This window comes from Salarias fasciatus, chromosome 18 (assembly GCF_902148845.1).
Source record: "Salarias fasciatus chromosome 18, fSalaFa1.1, whole genome shotgun sequence".
NCBI lineage: Eukaryota > Metazoa > Chordata > Actinopteri > Blenniiformes > Blenniidae > Salarias > Salarias fasciatus.
In genome coordinates this window covers 29,529,973-29,554,783 of record NC_043762.1, presented here as the reverse complement: position 1 = coordinate 29,554,783, position 24,811 = coordinate 29,529,973, and the positions used below count along the sequence as shown (strand labels likewise).

General features: G+C 46.9%; 1 protein-coding gene across 1 annotated transcript in view; it reads right to left on the bottom strand.

Moving 5' to 3' along the window:
- Window positions 1-3,674: 3,674 nt before the first annotated feature.
- Window positions 3,675-24,811, bottom strand: part of basp1 (brain abundant, membrane attached signal protein 1) — a 36,002-nt gene continuing 14,865 nt past the window's right edge. The window contains exon 2 of the mRNA XM_030114757.1: window positions 3,675-5,796. Coding sequence (XP_029970617.1) covers window positions 5,142-5,780 — 639 coding nt within the window. The 5' untranslated portion in view covers window positions 5,781-5,796 and the 3' untranslated portion in view covers window positions 3,675-5,141. The remainder of the gene's footprint in view (window positions 5,797-24,811) is intronic.

The following is a 24,811-nucleotide window of genomic DNA, read 5'->3' as shown; positions in this document are numbered from 1 at the left end:
CTGCTTGTTTCCTTCTGAGTGAATCCAAAAACAGCGTCCCCTGTTCCCTCAGCAGCAAATGAGCACTTGAGCCAAAGCTGCTTCAAATATTCAACACATTATGTAAGATTATGCAAGAACGAAGGAGACGGGGGAAACATGGGGGAGATCATGGGAAGTGCTAAATATTTCAAGAGCGCCTTCACGCCTCGCCGGCTGCAAGAAGCTCAGAACTCCTGCAAACTGCACATTTCCTCAACACAGGCTTTTACTCGGGCTTCTTGCTGGTAGTGCAACATGAAACGTAACGCAGCTACAAGCAGAGTCTTCTCTGTCGGTCACTGCGATCTAACATGATGTTAGCAGGAAGTAGCATCCCGCAAATCCAAAGTCAAAAGATGTCAGGTGATTTTTTTTTTTTTTTTTTTATCACCAGTTAAGTGTTTGCATCATTTATCATCTGCGAGTGCACAGCAGCTGCAGAGATGTGCGCTTCAAACTGTAAACATCACTGTTGGAATTCCCACGTGTCTGGAAGAGCAGGAGTAAAGTCTTCTCTGGGAAGAAGGAGAACGTCAGCAGCATGGCAGGAGGCCGCTCTGCTCTACACTCTGAGCAAGGCATTGCTGCAGGTGGCCTGTGGCCTGTGAAGCAGTTGAACTTTGTTCTTCTGGAACTTTGGTTATTTTGCTGCTAATCTCAGCGTCTGCGGCTACTGTTGGTGCTCCTTTAGTCCACCGAGCCTACCAATACCATTCCAATCAACTGATCAATATGTGTATCTGCCATAATGAGCCTTAACTCTCCTCTCCTTATTATCCGCTCTGCTCCCTCAGTATTGATCTGGCTTCTATAAATCCACACACTCGTTTGTGTAAATGTGTTGTCCCGGGTTTCTCTTTACGTTCCAGGTCTCGTGTTCTTACATCCTCTGTTTAGTATCCTGTAAGGTTTTGACCCAAATCATTTCATGTCATATTTGTCTTAGTTCAGAGGCCACAAACAGCCTGATTTCACATAAAGCATGGCTTTAAGGTTAGCCTGATGGCAACAAGGGAGCTAGCTTTCATGTCAGGATCAGCAGTATCTCAGCTTGGGCAGTGTTGTTTGTTTCTTTACTTTCCTTCTCTGCACCCTGAGCTGGGTTTTATCAGAGAAGCGGCCAGCGGACCAAAACACTTAACAACATCCTCCACTTTACAGACTGTCCACTTGGACGCTCCGTAGTCATTACACATGCTTATACACACTCTCTGTTCCATTTAATTGGAAGCACACAGACATCTGAAGGTTTCACACCGTGACGTTCTCCCCTGTTAGACGGCAGATTAAAGCCTCTCCTCTCTGAAACGGACGTCAATCACTCTAACAGGACGGTGTTAAATGACGTCAGCCTGCATCCCTCCCATCAACGTACAGGCGTTCATCACATCTAAACGGCTCTCTCTGAAATTACAGCATTCATTTCCATAATTCTGTGCTTAATCCAAGAACGCTCTCCTTCAGGTAGTCTTCCTAAGGCTTTAAACCATCGATAATGTGTCACTGAAGCTGTCATTTCCCGTTAAACTCCAGTTTTTCTTCCTCTTGACGTCACCTGGCAGTCGCTGGAATTGCTGGCAGCTCCTTCTCCAACAATAGCAAATGCATTCTGGGAAATATCGTCTCATTCTCAGAATGCATGAATGCATATTACAACTATCTTAGGACCTCCGGTTCAGACGGAGGCACCTGTGTGCTTCGCCATATGGCTCCTCCCATCAGGGGTCGCCACAGTCGAGCGTCTCAGCGTGTCCCCGTCTCCTCGCTCCAGATAAAAAGCTCGCCTCCAGCTCAGCCTCCTGTTTTCGGACAGAGCTGCCATTCCTGTTGCTGCTCTGCCTCTACGCGACATTATTTTGTGATTATTCTAAAGGGAGTTAAAACCTGTACAGCAAAGCCGTTTCTGTGCAGCCCGATAAAGATTTAAAAGATGCACAAAGCTGTGAAGACACGTTCGTGTGGGAGCTGCCTTCTCCGCCACGCAGCTCCATTCCCAGATGTGCACGTTAAAAACTCCCGTCACGTTCACAGGAAACGCATCCAGTTCCTACTCCTGCCCAGGTTCACCTCTGATCAGAGGCCTGAGCAGAGGCACGGCGGCAGTAATGGCTGCGGAACGCCGTCTGAACAGGTGTAAATCACAGCGGGGAGATTAAGTCCTTGATTTACAGCCGCTCGCTCCTGCAGCAGCGGGAGGGTGAGGGGGGACGGGAACCCATGAAGACATCACTCATCAGCTGTTGGCGAAGGGTTCTGTGCCGCCGTGTTTGCCCTCTTCCCTGGTTTACCCCCATCAGTATGTTGCTGTTTTTGTTTTTTTACGCGATAAGCTGGTGTGAAATCATGTGACCCCAGTGGAAGCTGGTAGAATCCTCTGTCTCATCTGTGTGAACTCACTCACTTCAGGGTGTCCCTGGTGTCACTTCAGGTAATCATGAATGTTCTGTCACACAACAGGTGAGAGATCTGCACCTTCAGCAGCGATAACCAACCTGATTATCCATTTGGTTTCCTCTTCAGTCAAACCCAACATTTTCATTTCCTTTAGCTGTTTTTTCGTTGTTGTCCAGCTCCTGAGGGAACTATCTGGCCGTTTTCCAAAGCCTTCAGCAGCTCGTCTGTGTCTCTGTGTACATTAGCTGCTGAGCAAGTATTCCACTTATTTTTCTTTAAATAGAGCCTCTTGCTGCCGTCATAGGATAAAGAAGTGGATAAACCATTGTGGCATACTAAGCATACTGTTTCAGGGCTGGAGAGAAAAAAGAAAGCCAACTTACACAACTTTTCAAGTTTAAGTCAATTTCTTACATTTTTATTACTGTTGCACCATTTATACAAGTACATATAATTTTGAATGCATCAATTTCCATATCATCTTTTTGTTCGTTTGGATGAACATGTGTTGTGGAAGTAGCAGTGGTGAGACATGGAATGAAAATATCCACTGTGGCTGCCATGGATGCTGACGGAGAAATCATTGTTTTTTTTTTTTGTTTTTTTTTCCACTTGACCAAAAAGACAGGACTACAGGTTCACCCAACCACAGACATGCAATTTTTACTGAGTCAAGAGGGGAAGAAAAAAGGAATAAGAAAAAGAAAGAAAGTGTACCGAGTGACCCACAGCGCTCCTCCAGTGTGTGTTTTCTGCTACGGTTCGACGAGTGCTGGGAGGGAAACGCCGTGCGCCACATGGATGGAACCGAAAAGCTGACGGATGGATGGATGGATGGATGGATGGATGGATGGATGGCTGAGATGACAAAATATAGACACATACACCTACATGTATGCAAAGGTGGAGAGAAGAAAGTTCATCTGAATGAGCGCTGGAGTGGAGTGCAGTTCGGGGTTGCTGGTATTTTCCCTGCCTGGTTCTATATGGTGTTGAGCCCAATCCGTTTGAGAGTGGAACGATCAACCCCACCATGTCTGACTAGCAGCTCCCATAACCATCCTACTAATTATTATTTTTTTAAAAAAGAAGATATTTGTCGTTCTTCAGTCTCCCTTTTCATGGCTTTTCCCCTCATTCCAACAGTTCCTTGTTTTTAGCTCATAAAAGCCACAAATTCATCAAAAAGTGAGATAACTCAGACCTTTCTTTGCCCTTTCAGCCTCTTTCCACTCTCATATTGCTACAGTTTTTTTATTAATCAAACCTATTTTTTCTTCCATCACTGCATAGATGCACATATATGTAATATATATTTCTGAAAAGTAATAATAAAGAAAAAATGCATGAAGAAAATGACTAAAATCAGAGGCTCCCTTGAAAGAGTCTATCCCATAATGACAGCGCCGCCTGTGGTTACCTTGGGAATTTGCATCACAGAGCCGATGGTTAGCGAAAATCTCCCTTTTCCTGGTCTTCTGACGGAAAGCAACACTGACTCAAAACGCGGCTACAGATCTGGATCTGGAACGTTTTCACACCAAGAGGACGAGGTTTCGGAGCTCTTAGTGGATCGAGCGACTGGACTGAGGCAGATTCAAATATTTAATTACAACATTATTCTGGTTTTACAGCTGAATTTGTCGAAGTCGGACGTGTTGCTCCTAAGAAAGCTTCTATCCTGCACGCCTGCTTGTTGTTCTTCTTTTTCCAACAACAGGATTCAGAAAAGGACAATCGCAGGATGTTTGAGAGCGAAGTTGAGTCTTTTTTACCTTCGGAAAGACACAACTGGTCTTCCAGTATCTGAAGTCTACCCATGAAATTGTAAACGTCCCCTTCTTGGTGTGATAAGCAAGTTCCAGCAATCTCTACGACGTGATTGTACCACCTATCTCCCCGAGGTCAGCAAGAGATATGTTTCTTTTAAATGGTAAGATCCTTATTTTAACTTTAATTTAGGGCAAGATTTAGGTGGAGGATCAGAGGTTTGCACTAAACTTTCTAAGAGCATTGTAAAGATCCTAGTTTCAGCAGGGCTTTGCAGACTTATAGGCATTACAAATGTTAAAAAACCACTTAGTTTACTAACAATATACCTAAGGGTTTCAGTACAAAATGTAGAAGTTTATGTGAAAAAATCCTACACTGTTAAATACATCTAAGAATGTGTTTTGTTCTGCAAAGCCAGCCTCTTTCAAGCTTTAGAACGGTCTTAGAAAGGCGGACAGCTCTCATCCCGGGGGCTCAGGGGTGGGCTGACGAGGGGCAAATGGGTCGCAACACAACTCAACAATACCAGGAAGCCGAGGGAGGATGAGCTGGAGAGCAAAGAATAATAAAGAAAATCAAAACCCACGACCACAAGCCCACATCACCGAGACACTGGAGGCACCAGGCCGGAGGGGACGGGAACGACGGCGCAGGATGGCGAGGCGATGGCCGACAGACTCGTATCAAAGTTCAAAGACTACAGCAGAAAAAAATAGAATAAAATGTAACAATAATAATAGCAATAATCATCTGCAGCGGTGGGAAACTTCTCCAGTGGTTGTTCCAGTCCTCCTCGTTCAACCAATTATCATCATTACAATTATTATTATTATTGTTATCATCGTATTATGGGTGGGCTAGTAAATTTCATCTTCATCTTCTTCTTTTTTTTAAATCTTCGTCGTTGTTGAGTTAGGTAATTTAATTCTTCATTTCCGAAAAGAAGCTGTCCATTAATCTTGAACTGCTACGGTTTGATCCTTGCTTGGTGCCTCCGTGGCGTTGGCCTCCTTGGCGGGAGGCTCGGCAGCTGGTGTTGAACTAGGCGCGGCGGCGGCGGCCTCCTTCGGCGGCGCGGGAGTCGCCGCCTCCGTGGGCTTGGGGTCGGGGGAGGCGGCGGGGGCCGCCTCGGCTTTGGCCGCCGGCGCCGCCGGGGCCTCAGTCTTTTTGGCGTCGGCCTCATCTTTGCTCTCGGGCGCGGCGGCCTTGGCCTCGGGCTCCTTGGCGGCGGCGGCCGACTCTTTGGCCGGGGCGGGGGCGGGGGGCTTCTCCTCGGCCTTGGGGGGCTCGGCGCTTTTGGGGGCCTCCGCTTTGGGCTCGGCGTTGGCGGCCGGCTTCTCGGACTCTTTAGCAGCGGGGGCGGCGTTCTTCTCCTCCTCTTTGGGCGCGGCGGCGTCGGCCGCCGGCGCCTCCTTGGCGGCCGTGTCGTTGGCCACCTCCTTGGCGTCGGTGGCGGCCGGGGCCTCGTCTTTGTTGTCTTTCGGAGCTTCGCTCTCCTCGGCGGACGCCCCCTCCGCTTTGGCGTCCTTGTCTTTGGCCTTGTCGTCGTTTACATTGTATCCCTTCTTCTTTTTGCTGAGCTTGCCTCCCATCTTGGATCTCTGACCTCTGAAACAGCAGGAAAATACATCTTTTTAGATTAAATATCACCAAGGGACTTATCTGAGGGATGAAAGGAAATTTCATATGGAAGTACGAAAATCCAATAAATAAACCGAACAATGGACAAAATGTGAGCAAAAAGCTCAGGAATAAAGGCAGGAACTGATGATATGTCACGACAAAAGAAAGTCTTCAAGTAATGAATCAAGCAGCTTGTCAAAGGATGCATGGAAAAAGGCTTTTGACGGCAGCGGCTTCTTTGTGTGTCGACGTTTCAGTTTGAGACAACAGTCGCTCTGAGTCTTTGGATCAACTGCACTAAACACATGACTGCAATAAGTGTGCATTTATGGAAAGATGTTCATTTCAATACAATCTCTCACCATCAACCACAACAGCCAACACATTTCATTTTTAATGTGAGACATCTTGAGTTTAAATTCCACAGTAAATGGAAGATGGAGAATCAGCAGCGCTCATTTCAAGAAGGATGCAACAATAGTCGTTGATCTTTATCAAGCGTTTCACCACTTCAGCACTCTGATTCACCTCACAAAGCGCTCGCTCACAGCTGAAGAACCCTGAGTCCATGAGACATGGTGGGACGGGGACTGAACCTGACCCAAACAGTGGACGATATGGTCCACCTGTCCTCATTCATCCCATCATTCTCAACCACCTACGCCTCCACATCCCCCTTTCACCTCTCGGATAGGGAACATGTCATTAGAAATGCAACGCAAAACCTTTGTCAAGTGAGATATGGAGATTCAGTGTAATCCATGTCAGTGTTGACTTCAGCATATTGTGCCAAACGCAAATCCTCCAGACAGCAACAGTATCTTAGATAATATCAGACATACTGTAGACAGGAAGGGTTGTATCAGTCTGAGTCCCGTCAGCGTCTCAAAAATCTTTATAAATTAACCCAAACGATCACTTTACTGTGATTTACTAAGCCTGCAGTGGTGTAGTGGAGAGCAGTCCCAGCTCACAGCCAGAAGGGCGTCAAGGGTTCAAGTCCAGGCCAAGCCCCTCTGTGCTACCCAGCCTCCTCCCCGTCCACAGACAGGTGGACCCATAACGCCACATACAGTGTGTGTGTGTGTGTGTGTGTGTGTGTGTGTGTGTGAGTGAGTGAGTGTGTGTGTGTGTGTGTGAGAGATCTTCCTGTTAGATGAGCTCCGTGCTCAAACAGACCCGATCTAGACGGAGTTAAAAATAACGTGACATATCCAGTAAATACGTGTTTTAGCTGAACGGGACGAGACGATGAGCTGGAGCTCCAAGATAACATCTAATGACGGAGGTCATCAGTCAGTAAGGACGAGCTTAAAATGCACACACACACAAACACACACACACACACACACACACACACACACACACACACACACACACACACACACACACACACACACACACACACACACACACATACACATACACACACGCCTGCAGATTTCTGGCTCACTCCTGCAGTTGGAGGTTTTTTCATGGGTTTTACCATCTGTCCACTTCATGGGGGAGAGCGCTTCAACACCACAACAATTCCAGGCTCAGGACTGGTGCATGTTGTTTTTTTCCTTTTAAATATGAATATTTGTATATTATGACTCACTTATCATGACACCGCCACGCAGTTTCCTTTAGTCAGTAGAAGAGTGCACCAAAAATGCTGAATAGTATTTGGATTTAGCTGTTCTACTTTATCTTAACCAAATTAAGTCCTTTTCAATCCTGTCTTTATGCTCAGTTTGAACATTTTTCCAGAGAAACTGAGAGATAAAATGAAAATAATTAACTTCACTTGTGAAATCAGCATATTAGACACATGATTGACTTTAGTCCATCTTCAAATTGTTCTTCTCTAGATGTCAGCTGTGTGTTGCGCTGTGTGTGTGTGTGTGTGTGTGTGTGTGTGTGTGTGTGTGTGTGTGTGTGTGTGTGTGTGTGTCGAAAAGCGACCTTTTCCTCCCAAACGACCCGGACCGCGGAGGTTCTGCCGGCGACTCACGGACTGGCCCAGTGAATGGGACGGGGCCGGCGGTGAATCCACTCAAAATGCTAATGGCCTCGCTGCCGCGGACTGAATTACTCCACTATTCATGCAGGACTCCTCCGAAGGTCCAGCCGTTCCTGCCGCCGCGTCCCACGGGCCACAATGGAGGTCTCTCCGCGGCGTCACATCATTTGACTCCCGGCCTGCGCTGCCAGGACAATGAGTCACAATCATCTGGGCGGACAATGGCTATTCAGACCGAGGCACGCTTCCTCGCCGCCGGGCGTGTGGTTTCAGTGTTTGAAGAGCTGGGGCAGGGCCCAGACAACCTGGAGAAAAGGCCCCGGGCGCACAAAAGACTTAATTTAACCTGCAAATGGCAGTCGGAAGCACAAAGACGAGAGTGAACTGCCGGCGATGAACTCTCAGCATCACTCCAAGTGGACAAAGGCATCAGTGATCTTCAAAAAGTATAGTATAGTCCAGTACCTCTTCCCAAGTGGTGCAAAATGAGGAAAAAATGGTGGATTAATTGACTTTTACAATGAAAATGAATGGGAAAAAAACTGCCAGTAGAACAGCTCACAGTTTCATCACTTCAGTTCAGGCCTTCTGAGTTCAGGCTGTGTTTTCACTGACGTCTCTGTGTGTTTTCCCCGGGGTGGACAGAGGACCCTGACTTCACCCACAAAACGCTGAGATCAGATCCAAAAGTCAAATAAAGTGTTAAAAATAATATTTATTGATCTTTAAAGTGCATCATTAAGGATTTAGAGAGAGTTAAATGGCTCCATGTTTGCTGGCCACGGTTGATCTGCTTTTCCATAAAGTCACTTCAACAAGACTACAAACTTTAACCCTGACAAGGAAAAACATCTCACAGTGGAGGGAATATGCTGACTGCTGTACCATTTATCCTGTTGTCAATACAAATGTGAAATTCCATATAACGACTGCCTTCTTCTAGGTTTGTTTGACTGTTTTGTCCAGAAAACTGCTGACAAGCATCGTCTGCTGCTGTTTTTCAAGATCCAGTAGAAACTCATGCTTGAAACATGTTATGCAGTCTTTCCACAGCAAACCGTTATCTGTCTATACTTCATTTTTCCAGGGAGCATCCCAGAACATCACCACTGCACTTTTTCCCGGCAGTCGGCTCCTCTCCGACCCCTCATCCCCTCGAGCTGCTGCAGCAACACAACACAAGATGGACCACAGCGACAACAACGGCGCCCTTCAGCCAGAAGACTGTCTGTGGGACACTGAAAGCAGCCGTGGCGTTGAGGGGGGACAGTGGGAGAGTGGGTCAGGACGAGTGAACGTCCCTGGAGCAGATGGCTGACTTCCTTCGGCGGCCGCCGTCTCCAGCGACTCGTCGGTCCCGCCCACGCCTCTCGTTTCCCCTTCCTCTCGCCGTGCACCACCTGCCGCCCACTCTTTTCTCTCCATGCAGTTCTTGTGATTTCCAGCCTGGCTTCCTGTTCACGCCCGGGCTTTCATCCTGCTCCGCCAGCGCCACAGGCTCCACCGTGTCACCCGGACTGAGGTGTGTGAAACATCCGGACAGCCTCTCTGCTTTTTAAATCTTCTCTGCCGGTGTCGGTTTGTTCGCGCCGGTCAGATCGCAGTCCCCGCCCTCGGGTGGGGCAGATGGAGAACCGCAGGAGGCGCCGGGGTCTCGGTAAATCCCCGAAGCCGAAGCTGCGGCGTCCTGCGAAGCCGCCATCCCGGATGACACGCTGAAGCCCGGCGCTCGGCCCGTCTCTGATTCCGATTCTGCTGGGAAATCAAGCCGACGGCAGAAAGCGGGAGGAAGAACTGCCCCGCCACCCTTTGCATTTAATAAATCGACTGCAACAAAGCAGCTCTGTCATTTAACTGACAGATCAGTGAGCTGCTCCAAGCGACCACACTGCTCCTGCCTCCGATCTGCTGGGCTTCTAAAATAACCTGCTGCTGAAGTCTGCTGCGCTGCAATACGACAGGACAGTGAACAATATCGCGAGAAATGATTTGGTTATGGCTTAATGCATCGGAAAACTGTGTTTACGTTTGGAAAAAAATAGGTAGAGTTTCATCAACATTATTCTTTCTAAACTGATATCGAGGAAATCTTTTTTGTTTTTTGGGATACGACAGATTTTGTGTTCCATTGTGAATCTTGCCCCGGGCTGAACACCCCCCCTCCCCTCCGCTCCAGTGTCACACTGACCTCCATTTTAAAACCGACTGTTGCTGAAGCGATCTGCTGCAGCTCGGTCAGTCAGTTCCCTCCGCTGCTGCTGACTGGATATCCACAAGGAAAACCAAGATTTAGATCCGTCTGTCCAGAGACGGACTTCATTACAACATCTACGTTTTGAGAAACATGTAAACTCACAGAAAGCAACACAAACCCAAACTGGAACGCACACACACCACAAACCATTTATATGACGTTTTCAGAAAAGCTTCGCCTTTACACTGAAACGTTTTGAAAACGACGCAGTATCCATGTAGGGCCACTAGGGGATGCTGTTTATGGACTGAAACTACTGCAGAGAATGTAGTCTAGAGGCATGATGATGCAGACGAGCCTGGCCCAGATTGAAACCCTCAACCTTTTAGCTAAGAGTTAAGAACGCGACCCGCTGCGCTGTGTGTCAGTTCTAAAAAACAGCTCAGGAGCTCCTGGCACAGACCTGCTCCAGCTGGCTCAATGGGCTCTTCATTTAGCGCCACGATTAATAGCCGTGCTCTGGTACGATCAGCAGTCCTGGAGCAAGATAAGTCATTTAGAGCTATGGTGTGTGTGTGTGTGTGTGTGTGTGTGTGTGTTCTTGTATTTCTATCCTTGTCGGGGCCAAATGTCCCCACAAGGATAGCAAAACGTGGAACGACGTGCCTTGTGGGGACCTTTTTCCGGTCCTAAGTAGGAGAAACAGTGTTTTCTTGACCATGTTGTTGTTACTGAAAAAAGTAAAAGTGCAAAAACATTTCTTTAGGGTTAGGCTTTGTTGTGGTGTGGGTTAGGGTTAGGGTAAGGGTCAGGGTTAGGGGCTAGACATGAATGGGAGTCAATGGACGGTCCCCACAAGGATAGAAATACAAGACTGTGTGTGTGTGTGTGTGTGTGTGTGTGTGTGTGTGTGTGTGTGTGTGTGTGTGTGTGTAGGCTGTGGAAGACCATTAATGTATTCATATTAACCTACTGATTAATCTGTTGCGCAATTTAGTATCTAAGTGTTTAAGAGTCAAATCAGGAAGTGTGTGATGGTATTACCAGGAAATGAAACTGAATTTGTGCTTCACCTACATTTTTTTTTTTCTTTTTCTATTAACTTCTGCATTTGCTCCTGTTTATTCCAAACTGGTTTGTAATAATGGTAAAACACACATGAATAAATAGTTCCTCCTTGTCAGGGATTTCACCCTTTTGCAAACAACACATTATACTGGAGGGCAGTATAGTGTAATCATGAATCTGATCAGAAAGAAGTCAAAAATCCTGAAATAAAATGATATTGTAATTTTCACAATTTTTAAAGGAAGTTGCTGTAGATAACTGGCTGGAATGGTTTTAAAAGTTAACACTAAAAAAAAATCCAGAAATAAAAGCCACTGAGGCTAAAATTCCAGACACATCCTCATGTTTTAATCTCCGTCATACCTCAGAGTGTGCGTCAGACAGAGTTATCCGATCAAATAAGCTGATGTTGGGCTGGGAGCGGCTGGATATTCTCCGTCTTTGCACAGAGCTTTACCAGATATTTGTATTTGCATGACCAACAGGGCGTCCTGCGCCTGAGACCAGCCGACTGTGACCGAGGACCAGGAAGGGCTTCGGCGGCTCATGAACCAATAGGAAGACGACTGTTACACCGCAGCTCATACCAGTCCTGAGCGCTCTGTCCCGCCGCCATCCAGCTGGCTGATTTCACCAAACTCCAGCAGGCGAGTGCAGCGGGGGGCTGAGCGCACGGCCAGGGAAACTGGAGCAGAAAATCTGGCCCAATCACACACACACACACACACACACACACACACACACACAAATAAAGAACGAACTCTGCAGTAAGATGTAAGGAGGAGAGGAGAGCATTGTGGGAGAGCGCAGTCGGAGGAGGCGGTCTGAGGTGTTCAGTAGCTGAGGAGACAGACCGGACTCCGTGAGGGTCTGGAGAGGACAGGTCCTCACACTGCTGCCTCTGATTGTCCCACAGCAGCGCGCTCTTTTAAAGATTCAGCATCAGGACTTTGGCGAGCGTCACATCAGAGCCAGAGACCAGGCAGAACAATTCTCTCTCTGCGTTTTCGCCGCATCTTCCACACGTTAACTTCAGGCCTGATATCTGGAGCTGAGTGAGCTTCAGTGGAGCTCGCTCAGCTGCCATCTGTGAAAATCAGCACTGGTCCCCTGAGCCGGCGCCGGCAGCAGGACCAGCGGCCTCGGCTATTCCTGGACAACAGTAAACACTTCTCCCGCTGCAGAGGCTTCCAGCTGTGTGAAGCCACCTTCCTCGGTAGGAGGATAAGTGTGAATGTTTGGACCGTATTGAGATGTGTGTGTCAATTAAAACACCCATGAGACGACCACGCTCTGTGTCTGGTTTTGTTCAGATTAAAAACATAACTGACCGATAGTTGAACCTCGGATTCAGGAGGATCAATGTGGTTTTCGTCCTGGTCGTGGAACACTGGACCAGCTCTAGACCCTCCATAGGGGCTCGAGGGTTCGTGGGAGTTCACTCAACCAGTCCACATGTGTTTTGTGGACTTGGAGAAGGCGTTCGACAGCATCTCTCGTGGTTCCTTGTGGGGGGGCTCTGGGAATGCGGAGTCCGGAGCCCCTTGTTGAGGGCCGTCCGGTCTCTGTATGACCGGAGTAGGAGTCTGGTCCACATTGCCGGCAGTAAGTCGGACCTGTTCCCGGTGCATGTTGGACTCCGGCAGGGCTGAACTTTGTCACCGGTTCTGTTCATAATCTTTATAGACAGAATTTCTAGGTGCAGCCAGGGGCCGGAGGGGGTCCGGTTCAGGGACCAGGGGCCGGAGGGGGTCCGGTTCGGGAACCACAGGATTTCATCTCTGCTTTTTGCAGATGATGTTGTCCTGTTGGCTTCATCGAACCTGGACCTACAGCATGCACTGGGGCGGTTCACAGCCGAGTGTGAAGCGACAGGGATGAGGATCAGCACCTCCAAATCCGGGGCCATGGTCCTCGACTGGAGGAGGGTGGTCTGCCCCCTCCAGGTAGGTGGAGAGACTCTGGCCCAAGTGGACGAGTTTAAGTATCTTGGGGTCTTGTTCACAGTGAGGGACGGATTGAGGTGAGATTGACAGGCGGATCGGTGCAGCGGCCGCAGTGATGCGGTCGTTGTATCGGTCTGTTGTGGTGAAGAAGCTGAGCCGAAAGGCGAAGCTCTCGATTTACCGGTCAATCTACGTTCCCACCCTCACCTATGGTCATGAGCTTTGGGTCATGACTGAAAGAACAAGATCCCGGATACAAGCGGCCGAAATGAGCTTCCTCCGTAGGGGGGCGGAACTCCCTTAGAGACAGGGGGAGGAGCTCAGTCACCAGGGAGGAGGTCGGAGTAGAGCCGCTACTCCTCCACATCGAGAGGAGCAGCTGAGGAGGCTCGGGCATCTGGTTAGGATGCCTCCTGGACTCCTCCCTGGGAGGAGTTCCAGGCATGTCCCACTGGGAGGAGACCCCGGGGAAGACTAGGACACGCTGGAGAGACTATGCCTCTCGGCTGGCCTGGGAACGCCTTGGGATCCTCCAGGAAGAGCTGGAGGAAGAGTCTGGGGACAGGAAGTCTGGGCATCCCTGCTGAGACTGCTGCCCCTGAGACCCGGCCCCGGATAAGCGGTGGAAGATGGATGGATGGATAAAAACATAACTCACGTTAGACATTATTTTAGCTGTAAAACTTGAAAATGTGCAATGAGTGAGTGCTTCTGCAGATTTTTCAACCTTTAATATTCATCTTTTATTTTTTTCCAGGACAGTAGACCTGATATACTGAGCCTGACATTAACACACTATTTATTTAGCATCTTTTCCTTCATATACGAAAAATCAGGCATGTTTCCAAGTATATACTGACTGTATCTATTTTTAAGGCCTTGGAAAACGATGTGTAAACCGTCTTGGCACTCAGAAGCTTTAGTTGAAAACAAATTGTTGTTGCGTTTTCATGTCAGAAAGATTTCGCGTTCACACGGCAACATTTTGAAAACGTCTGCTTACATGGAAACTGCGCAAATGCTGAAAATGGCGTAGTTTCCATGTGTGCAGAGGAAGAATTTTCAATGTGCAACAGCAGTGTTTCAGAAAAGTTGAGTTTTCCTAACATTTCCACGTAGATGGTGTATTTTTCAAAAATATCCACCCTGGGAGCGATTTTCAAAAGTAGCACTTCCAGGAGCTCAGAGTGCCGTTGTGTGAAGGAACAGACAAAATGCAACAAAAGCTTTTGTTTTCAGGTGAAAACGCTGTGCCGACTGGGCCTTTGTAAATCAGTCCGGGTGGATGAATGTGTGACACGATGGTGAATCGGCACGAAAATCTAGTAATGATCATGAAAATGTTTGTTTAGTCATTCCTGGAAAAGCTCGAGCACTGTTTCCACAGCACATTTGATTCCCTAGTGAACAACCCGTTTACAGTTTGCCGTGATGATAAATAAAGGACGTGCAGGAAATCTTAAATTTAAGGAATTATGGCAAAAGGCAAAATGGCAGTGATTAAATTCTAAGTTTATTATGATTTATTTCTCACTTTTTAAAAGAAATAGCACTCGCCCTCAATGCCGACGCTAAATCTGGTTTTGGATTTCTCCTTTCAGCAGACAGTGGATCCATTTGGCTCAGAGAGCGAAGCGGTGAGGATCCAGGAGGAGTCATCGCTCAGTCCAATTACCCAGAGTACAAACACACTGCCCACTGCTTATTCTGGCCTCAGGCTGAACACACACACACACACACACACACACACACTCACATATGCATTGAAACTAATGATAAACACACATATCCCGGCATGAGTAAACACACACACACACACACACACGTTGGTGTTTAGGTGATCAATCCTGAAATTGACGCGGCCTGAGGAGACTCTGGGCTGGCGGTGGGTATTGATGAGCGACCACAGAGAGCCAGTGTGTGTTCAGCTGCTGCTTATGAGTCAGAGGACGCGCCCGGCGGAGATGAAGGCCAGCGAGGCGCATTCAGACGCTTCAGACGTTTTACACCAACACCAGAGCTGTCTGAAATGCTTTGTTGGCAGCAGAGGGAAACCAGCTCCAGACAAAACCGAACAGAGAAGTGAAACGGATTAGGTCCATCTCTGCGGCTTCGGTGGCATTTTGCTGTGTGAAATCCTCTCATCCTCAGACGCTCACATGACCGCCATGTTTGCAAAGCAGGCAGAAGTTAGTCCGGATGGAAAGTCGCTCGCCACAAAATCTCTGGCTGTCAAGCTCTTGACACTGCTGCCAATGTGTGCAATTTAGAGTTATTCTGAAGGGAAGCGTTACAATTTACTAGAAATATGCTCCTCGTCTTCTGCTAATTCAAAACAAAAGTCCAAACACACATGAGCAGCAGAACGGTAACGACCATGCACCATTACTAGAGTCTAATTAGGTCATTAGTTCAACCTGCAGGCCTGGTTTGCCCATGTCTCAACAAATTCTGGCTTTCAAATGCAAAACACTAATGAGAGCCAGAAGTGTTGTTTGGTTTTTATTTTATAGGCTTGAATTGAAAAAAACAAAACCTTGAGCTGTTGGCTACAATACATCGACTTTTCTTTCGGTGGTTGCCACAGAGGATAATCTGAGGGTTTTAGCATCTTCATCCTCACCACCTCTTTTCAAGTGAAAACATCGTTTCTGTGTTTGGAAATGTTTGGAAATCGATGTCCGTTTATATGTTAACAGCAGAAATGCTACAAACGCTGTAGTTTCCATGTAGGGTCACTAGTGGGTGCTGTTGTTGTGTTTCCACTTGGACGGAGTTTCAAAAAGTCTTTTCCTTTGCATCCATTCTGTAACCCCATCGTGGGTCTGATCAGTGTTTGTTCTCCGCCCCTCCACGTTCCACCTGTTATCTGCTCTCGCCACAGATTCCAGAGTCATTTGCCAGCATGCAGGTCGACGGGGGTCCTGCCCGCCCCGTCGGTCACCCTCTCCATCAACCACTGCACACCAGAAACGACTCTGAGCCGACGGCCGGTGGAGCCAAACCCGAACCGGTCAGCCAATCAGGGTCTCATTATCATTAGAGATGTCCTGCACCCTCCAGAGGGCGTCCATGAACATAAAACATGTAAATATTCATTTCATTGTGAAATATTTTGTCAGGTTAAATACCATAAAAGCTTTAAGTTGTTAAAGTAAAATTAAAACTATTCTTTTTGTCGGAGTAGTAACAGCAGTGTCTTCTGTGCCGTTCCACTCTGTGTTATGCAGCAGCGCCTCCGGCCTTCTTCCTCCTGTAAAAGGTTGATAGGATTCTTTTTTTTTCTCGTCTGACATATCCAGGTCAGCCATTTCAGGCTCTCTAAGTGACGACCAGGTACAACCACAGCTGCAATAGCTTTGGTACAACAGCCCCGATTCACTGGATGAAACACGTGAGATATAAAGTTTGGTAGCTTTCAGTGTATTGCTTCTATTCTTAATTATTGATTTAATGAGGGATTCCTCTCCGGTCGTGATTTGTGAAGGAAATTTGCGCAGCAGTCTCCAGATTATCAGAGCATTTGAGTCTGCGAGCAGGAGCGTTCAGCCAGACGGAGCTTCCTGGAGAGTGCAGCCGATGGCGGCTCCTCTGAGCGGACGTGTCAGAAGCGCTCGCCGTCTCCACCACTCGCTGTGTTTTCTCAGAGAGATACGAGACTCGGGCCAAGGACGAAGGCGGCGGACCCCAAGGCCTGTTTGGTATTTACACGGTCTCCAACGCGCCGCCTCTGCTGAAAACAGCAGCCGGGCTCAGACAGTTTTGTCTGCCGGCCAGCCTCCAAGGAGCTCTCCGTCATCGTTCCCAGCCACCAACCAGACCGCCGCGATTCCATTTTCCAGCTCTGAATTTGTTGCTACGTGAAGGATTCATTCGCCCCTCGATCAGTGATATAACAGGAGTCTCAGGTGCGTCGGCCTCTGAGGCCGTGGTCCTCAGGGACGGGTCCCGGCGCTCAGCCGGCAGCTCCTCTGAGGAGCGACTCACTGAATGCATCTGTCTGTGGGTTATACACTAACTCTGAAACACAGAGACTGTTCCTCACGTCAGTGGATGTCGGGCCTCACTGAGGTGGAGCTGGCCCGAGGCTTTGGTCGGTTCCGTTTGGTTTGCAGGTTCTTTTTGAGCATATGTTGTATTTTTCCTTGAAATTCTCCGGTACCTGCATGGCTGGTAAATTTGTGACTGTACTTTCCCCTTCAGTGTGAATGTTATGAGTGTTCCTGCTTTTTGTGGCAGCTCTTCAGAGCTGGTCTAGATAACGCTGGCAGCACAGCCTAAAACATTTTTATCACATTATCTCTCCTTCACAGAAACATTTCAGATTGCTTTTATCATTGGTGTTATTCCCAGCAGTCCCTGCTGCCTTCACAAACCAACGTGAGTCCAATCTGTCATGAGGAAGAAAATAATCCTAAATATATTGACCGTGCTGAGGCAAAGAGAGTTATGAGCTTTTCAGAATGACTTGGCAAACATTTCCTGTCCAGGTATTTGAGTTTCCTGCGACTCCACTGAACCGTACAGTAACGAGAAGACAACGTGCACGGAGGAAATGATTAACGTCAGCTAAATATGTAACTTATTCATTTCTAGAGCTCTGGCCTGTTGAGCAAGTAGGTCAGGGATTCTGCAGAATGCAGAAGTAAGGAAGCGTATTGGTTCCTCCCACTAACATTATAATTTACATTACAACGCACTTTCATTTCATCAGCGGCCAGACAGACCGACGGCCGTTAATCCTGAGGTACATGTGGCCAACCAGAGAAGAGTCGGTACTCTGCCTGCTGTTTCTCATGCATTCTGCCTCCACTCTCCAAGCTGGACTTTCACTGCCGTCAGAGACTTTGGCAGAGGGACTCAGACGTCGGCACATTCAGAAAACAATAAAAAGGCAATCTCTAAAAAGATGGGAACGTTTCCCCCCAAAAAACAGAGTCAGAACCAAAGTTGGAACGAATTAACTAACCAGAGGACTGATGTAGACCAGGACGTTTATAGGCTGGGAGAAACGAGGCGCAGGTGGCGGTAGCTCGGGGTAATGAGGGGAGGAGAGCGAGCACCGAGGGCGGAGGAAAACACAACCGATCACAAGAAGGAGCTTTAAACCACACACTGACTGAAAACTACAGTCAGAGCAACATGAACACGACGAAAAACACAAGCAGGAACAGGAGTGTTGTGACGCTAGAGCGACACCGGCCTGTGTTCCTGACCGGGATCATCAATCCAGCCCTCCATCTGACCTTTTCCTTTCAGATTCTCTTTTTGCACCGTAAGTCACTCACCAGAGCCGTAAAGTGAACGGCGCTATGAGCTCGTGGCAGTCAGCTGAAAACAGAAAGTGGTGCCGCTCTTGATCGCCGGACCGGTAGTGTGCACCTGTGGCTCCGGTGTGGAGCACATCCATCCGTCTCCCTGAGTCCACGGGCAGAGACACTCACTGCAGAATTATTCCATTCAAGCTGAGAGTCCCAGCAAATCGCTTAATGGCGTTTTTAAAGCTCCCTGATACTGATCAACTGCTGCGAATGTGGCGTACAGGTCAAGTCTTTCCACATGGAGATTCTCTAGAACACTGCATGTCTGTGATGAGCAGCAGTTTAGACAAAGCTCAGTGATGAAGAGTCTGAGAGAGCAGAGTCGCCTCATTAACAGTCGGAGCTGCAGCCTGACGAGAAACACCTCAGTGTTTCACACCTAAACACGCCCAACATGCTAAACACCGCATTCCCCTCCCGTTCATCTCAGCAGACTGACTCTAAATACACAGCTATGCATTTATCAAAGATTTCTGGAAGAGGTTTTTGTATTTGGGGTGTTTCTCTGTGAGCAGGTGACATTTTGCAAACACATATCCATAGATTGGAGAGTTCACTACAGATTACACACACTCGAAAACACAGCTCGTATCGCAGCATCTGATATTCATGAGAAACTGTTCTGCTCAACGGTCACACTGTGAATATCCATGAACTTCAGACAACTACAACTACATTTTAATATGCATGAGATTTGCATGAAAAATCTGATTTTATGCATTGAATGCGGCTTTTTATTTTGGACAAACTTTGCTTATTCAGTCACCTCATTTGCATGGAAGATTGTTTCCATGCTTGCAGCCTCTATAGCTGCTCCAGCATCATTCAGCAGCCGGGACCGCATATCCAGTCCAGAGTGATCAGTCTGAATAAATCATGTGCAAATATGCAAATAAATCACTTATTGGGAAAGTCCATGTTCCAGAGTTTCATTAAATTATGTACAGCGAACAAAAAGTAAAACTAGACACACAGAAAGAGCTGAATTATATTGCAAACTACAGGATAACGTGCAGATCAGTCTTATTTTTAATCTGTTTTCCAGCTTTCTTTGTGCAAAGAAACTGCAGCAGTTCCTCGTTTTTTTGTTTTTCTGTTTTTCTTCCTTGTTTCTGAAAACTGCTACCACAAAAAGAAACTAACAGTTCATTAACTCTGACTGGACTGGATTGAGAGGTTGATTGATAGATTTGATGCGGCTGGACATATGCAGTATCCCCAAGACGAGCACGACCCGGCTCCCAGCGCCGCTCCAGCGCCGCTCCAGCGCCGCTCCAGCGCCGCTCCAGCGCCGCTCCATCGACGCAGTCTGAATTAATTTAATACAACAATCAGCCTCTTGGCCAGCGTCCGTTTCCTGTGTGGCTTCTGCCAAAAGCATAAACATAATAAATACAGTATATATGGCTGGAAACGAGACAAGTAAACAGCTCGCAGTTAATCCAAGACAGAAGCATGAGCCCGTTAAAGTGGACGCTGCCTGATGGCGGGTGAAGCTGGGCTCTGCTCTGGAAGCCTGAGCGCCTCTCGACAGGTTCACCAATAAAACATCCGATCAGGGGTTAAGAAACTACAGTCACAGATAGACTGAAAATGTTTGCTTAGAAAGAAAGCTTTGATAAACAGAACTTGAATTTCACTCAAGTACATTTTTAATTACGCATTCTGAGGTAGATGTTGTGTGTTATGTCGTCTTTTCAGACTTTCAATGGAAGCTTGTAGCTTTCCACAATACAGCTCCTCATTTACAGCGGTGCGATTCTGAGAGATGACCAACAGCATGACGGAGGACTTTAAAGTTCCTCTAAAAGCTGTTAAACATCAAGCTAAAATAGCAGCATCTGACTTCACTTCTGCTTCGGCGTTCCAGTTCGATGCTTTAGTTCAGAAGCATATTCACTTGTGAATATTTGTTTATTTGTTCAAACTGAAAGAAGACAGAAACTAATTTAGGTTCAGAGCTTGATAATGTTCACAACAAATGGAGTTAAATGTTGTGATTAAACTCATTCCAGGCCATTGAAATGCTATGGTATGGATGTTTCTGCATATCTGACCCATGGAAGAAGCTTTTTTTGTTTTAGCTGCAGTTACAACAGATTTCTGTCCAGCCCGGACTCGTCTGGCGGTCAGCTTGGAGCTGGTCAGTGTGGAGTAATTCTGTGATAACAGCAGCCTGCTGCTGCGAACAGAGCGGCTGAGAGTGTTTGGGTTTGAACCGACAGAAACTGAAAGACCCAAACTGTAGAAAAATAACAGCAACAGATAACCTGGGAGGAAACGTCTGAAAACAAGCGTCAGTGTGAGGCGGCTGGACTGAAACACTGTCGCTGTGTGAGACTTCCCAGTTATTTAGGGAGGAAAACGAAATGTAACTAGGACATTGTAAAAGTGGATTCAGCGATTGGTAAGTAATTAAAATGGTCAACCTATCGGCACCTTGATAATCTGATCTATTCAGTCAGTTTTCCAGTTGAATTTCTATTATTTCGAATCTATTAATGTGTGGGGACAGCAGTCAGTCATCAGTCCATGGGTTAAAAAGCAGAACTGTCAGTTTGCATGTACTCCCTGAGCGCTGTTCTCCGTGTACATCAGTGTCCTCCCACAGTCCAGAAACGTGTGTTTGAGGCTGATTCATGGCTCTTAATTGCCTGCAGCTGTGAATGCGAGTGTTTGGCCTGTGGTGGACCCGGATCCACTCCTCCACAGCCAGATCCATGAGCTGCATGAAGCGACATCAGAGAAACTACATTATTTGATACAGGAAGTGTAATCTTGCACTGCTGCTTATTTTAGACACTAAATTAAGCTGCAAACTTAGTAAAACTGAGGAAGAAATAAACCTACATGTCCTCGCCTTGTGTTTAATCCATCTGGCCAAACGGGCTCCTGATCAGATGGTTTGTTTGGCAGAAATTTGAAATTCAAAATAATTCAGAATCATCTTATGTTGTGGCTTTTAAAGTCAATAAATCACATGTGACTAGTAGCCTGGGACCATCTGTACTGCAAACCCAGTCAAATCAGACTGATGTGTAATGCCGTACCACACACACACACACACACACACACACACACACACACACACACACACACACACAGTTTATTAATGAGCAATGATGTGGACAGTGTGTCTGAGAAACACGTGAACTCTGACCGGCTCACGGCTCTACTCTCACCCAAACACACACACACACACACACACACACACACACACACACACACACACACACACACACACACACACACACACACACAGAACCATCCGTCAGTCTGAAGGTAAGAAAACAAGAGGAGGCCCCGAGTTTCAAAATGTAAACCCGACCAAACATTCAGGACGACCGGCCTGCTGAGAGCTGTGAAGGTTTACGTTTCCTCCTGGAACGAGACATAAAGTCAGAGAAAAGTGTTGTTTAGACAGAAAAACCTGGACTGACCAGAGTACCAGTAAATAAATTATAGATAAGTTATTTAATCCAATAGAAGTGACTGACGGGTGATTTTAGATAATTGTCTTAATCAGTCCATATTGACTAAAATATTGCTTTAATCTAGCAGCTCGAGACTTCATACTAACAGCAATATGAAAGATTCACTGCCTTCCTTTATTATCATTATTCTATTATAGCTACAACAACAAGGGTTCAAATATGGTTCAGTTCTGATGCAGTCCTTGGTTTTTCTCTGGAAGTCCACCGTCCACACAGAGGACCGAGCTTGTCCTGTCCTCGCTCTCATCATTGTTCACCTCGTAAACGCTGTGACAGGACCGGCGCTGTGTGTCTTGTGGGTTGCATTATTCGCTGCAGCAGAAGCATTTGATTCTTTGCAGCCTCTTACGAAGTCTCGTCTTCTCTTCTCCTTGTCTCCTTGTCTCCTTGTCTCATTAAAGTGGTCTTATGCAATCCGTCCCATTAAGCGGAGCCTCAGAACCTCCAGCCGTCTCAGACACCTTCAGGCTGACGTCCGTCCCGGTCCGAGGCAGATCCGTCCATCAGCAGATCAGGAGGGCTCGCTCAAGCTCTGCCATCGGAATGAAGCATTCCTTCACTTTCCTTTATCGAGGAACCACAAAGAAATGGATCAAAATATCACTTATTAAACCGTCCAAAAAAGCCAAACGTCTTTCTCACTGCAGTCTTTGCTGTCTGTCTTTTTCCCTTTCTTCCTCTCCAGTCCCACCACAGACTCACTGACGATGTCCCACTCGCTCTGAAAGATATTGAACTAAAACTTCTTGTATTTTCCACATTTTCCAAAGAAGCGAGGCTGAGCTGGAGGAAACGGAGGAAGACGCTTGGCTGAACGGTTTCTCGTGCAGGTGTGTGTTTTCTCTGGACGCTGCTTTCATCCAGGTAGCAGGAAAACACACATCTCAGGTTAATTAGTGAACTGAAACTGCCTGTAGGTGTCGATGAGTGTGTGTTACTGTCCGTCTCCTAGCGCTGAACCGACCACCCGTCCGGAATAAATCACTACTTTTCAGAAAAAGGGAATCATACTGGATTTTTAACAGATTCTTGAACTGCCTGGTAACGACCCATCAAGCAGTTTGTGCTGAAACGTCAGTCAGGGTCGGGAATTAAAACCAAAAAAGAGGTTTCTGCATTAATGTGGTGCAACCTTCTTCTGGGTCTGTCTGAACACAGCAGCAGCAGGAAAATGTGAAAATGTGAGGTAAAATTTCATCCTGGCTGACTTCTGATGGCAGTGAGAATTCCAGAGACGCTGACTGTTCAGCTGAATTCATGAAACACTGTGGTTGTGACTGTCTGCCACCAGATTCTTTCTTTTCTCTCACAGAAGTGGGAAGACGGGGTTTCGTTTCGTTTCATTTTGTGAGGAATGAGAGTGATCCTCAGTGTTTGCTTCTTTGCCCTGTTGTTTGGCTGAACTGATTTCCATCATTTATCCTGGATGCGGTCCAGGCAGCTCTTCATAACTGCTGGATTCCCTTCCTGTCCGGGCTTCTGTGAACCCGATGACCTCCGTACCAGACTCCTGGCTCTGGAAAGTCAAAATCGGGAGGCTTTCTCACACTTTGACAAATGAAGTAATCCACTTTCACGACAATAAATAATCTTATTCTTATTATTTTAGCTGATTGAAAACCCAGATGACCTTCAAAAACCAGCCAAATGAGAAGAAACCTTCCTGATCTCACCTCAGAGACAGTTTTGTGACGAGTTGCTGCTGCGTCTACCAAAAGCAAGCAGGCTAAGAACTCGCCACAACCGACTTGCTCATGCAGGTTCTCGTGGTGACCAGGTGTACAGCCTTTACCCGCTGAAGCCAATGTGGACCAGCGAAACCTCCAACCCCGAAGTCAACGAGCTACAAACACGACTCAACACGAAATAAAGCCGACACCAGGTCTGTTTAAATCAGGGACGTCAACTCTTTCAGTTTCGGGGCCACATTTCATCCTGAGTGAGCTGGACTGGTGAAATAGTGCTGGAATATAGTTAAATTTAAGATTTATCATTTGCTTGATGGTTCGGCAGGCCGGATTGGAACCTCTTGTGGGCCTGCTTTGGCCCACGGGCCTCATGTTTCACACCTCTGGCTCTGAATCAAACATATATCCAGTTTTTTTAGAGGCTTTTAAACAGTAGATCATATACTGACAGTGTTTAAAATGTGTTTCCCTGACTTGTCAAAGTCATAAGTTTGAATAAAAACAAGCTGTAAAGCATTTATCCACCATAAAATGAAATTCATACGCCTGTTTTCAAACCGGCGCTCTGAAAATAGCAGCCGGGTCTCGAGTCCTTTGGGGAAACGTGGATCTCTGGGGACGGAAAGTGGAGTGTGTCCACAAAACAGAACACTTCCTCCTGAAAACACAACCATCAGCTGTAAGCACTGCAGGATCAGGGAAAACAAATCTCTAAATTGCATTTTAATCTTTTCTTGTTTCCTCGGGTTTTCCACTAAAGCAATAAATATAAAGTTGTGTGTTTCGTTGATGTTTTTCTTTGTTTTTTTAAGAAACAAATGACTGGAGCGTTTTGTATTTTATTCCTTTAGATTAAATCTTACTTTTATGCACTTCACAAAAACATCACTGCATCATATGGATCAAGAAAATATAGATAATATCACCAGCCAGCGAACCCAGACAGCTACACACACACGTTTAACATACATTAAAATGAAATGTATGAAGTGTATAATACTGAGGGAAAACCACCACAATACAGCATCCCTGCTTAGTCTGACTCATACGAATCACATCATGGGTTTAGTTTCCCCACATAAAGCGTAAAGAGTGGAAAGAGCTTCTGCTCTGCTGAGCTGCTTCATTCTGTGGTTCAAAACAAGACCAAGACAACGTGAGCAGCTTCACCAGAGATCCCTCTTCTCCTGCCCCGCTGAGTGGCACGCCGCGCCAGCCAGCCGGGACACACACACCACCAGGACACACACCACCAGGACACACACCACCAGGACACACACCGCC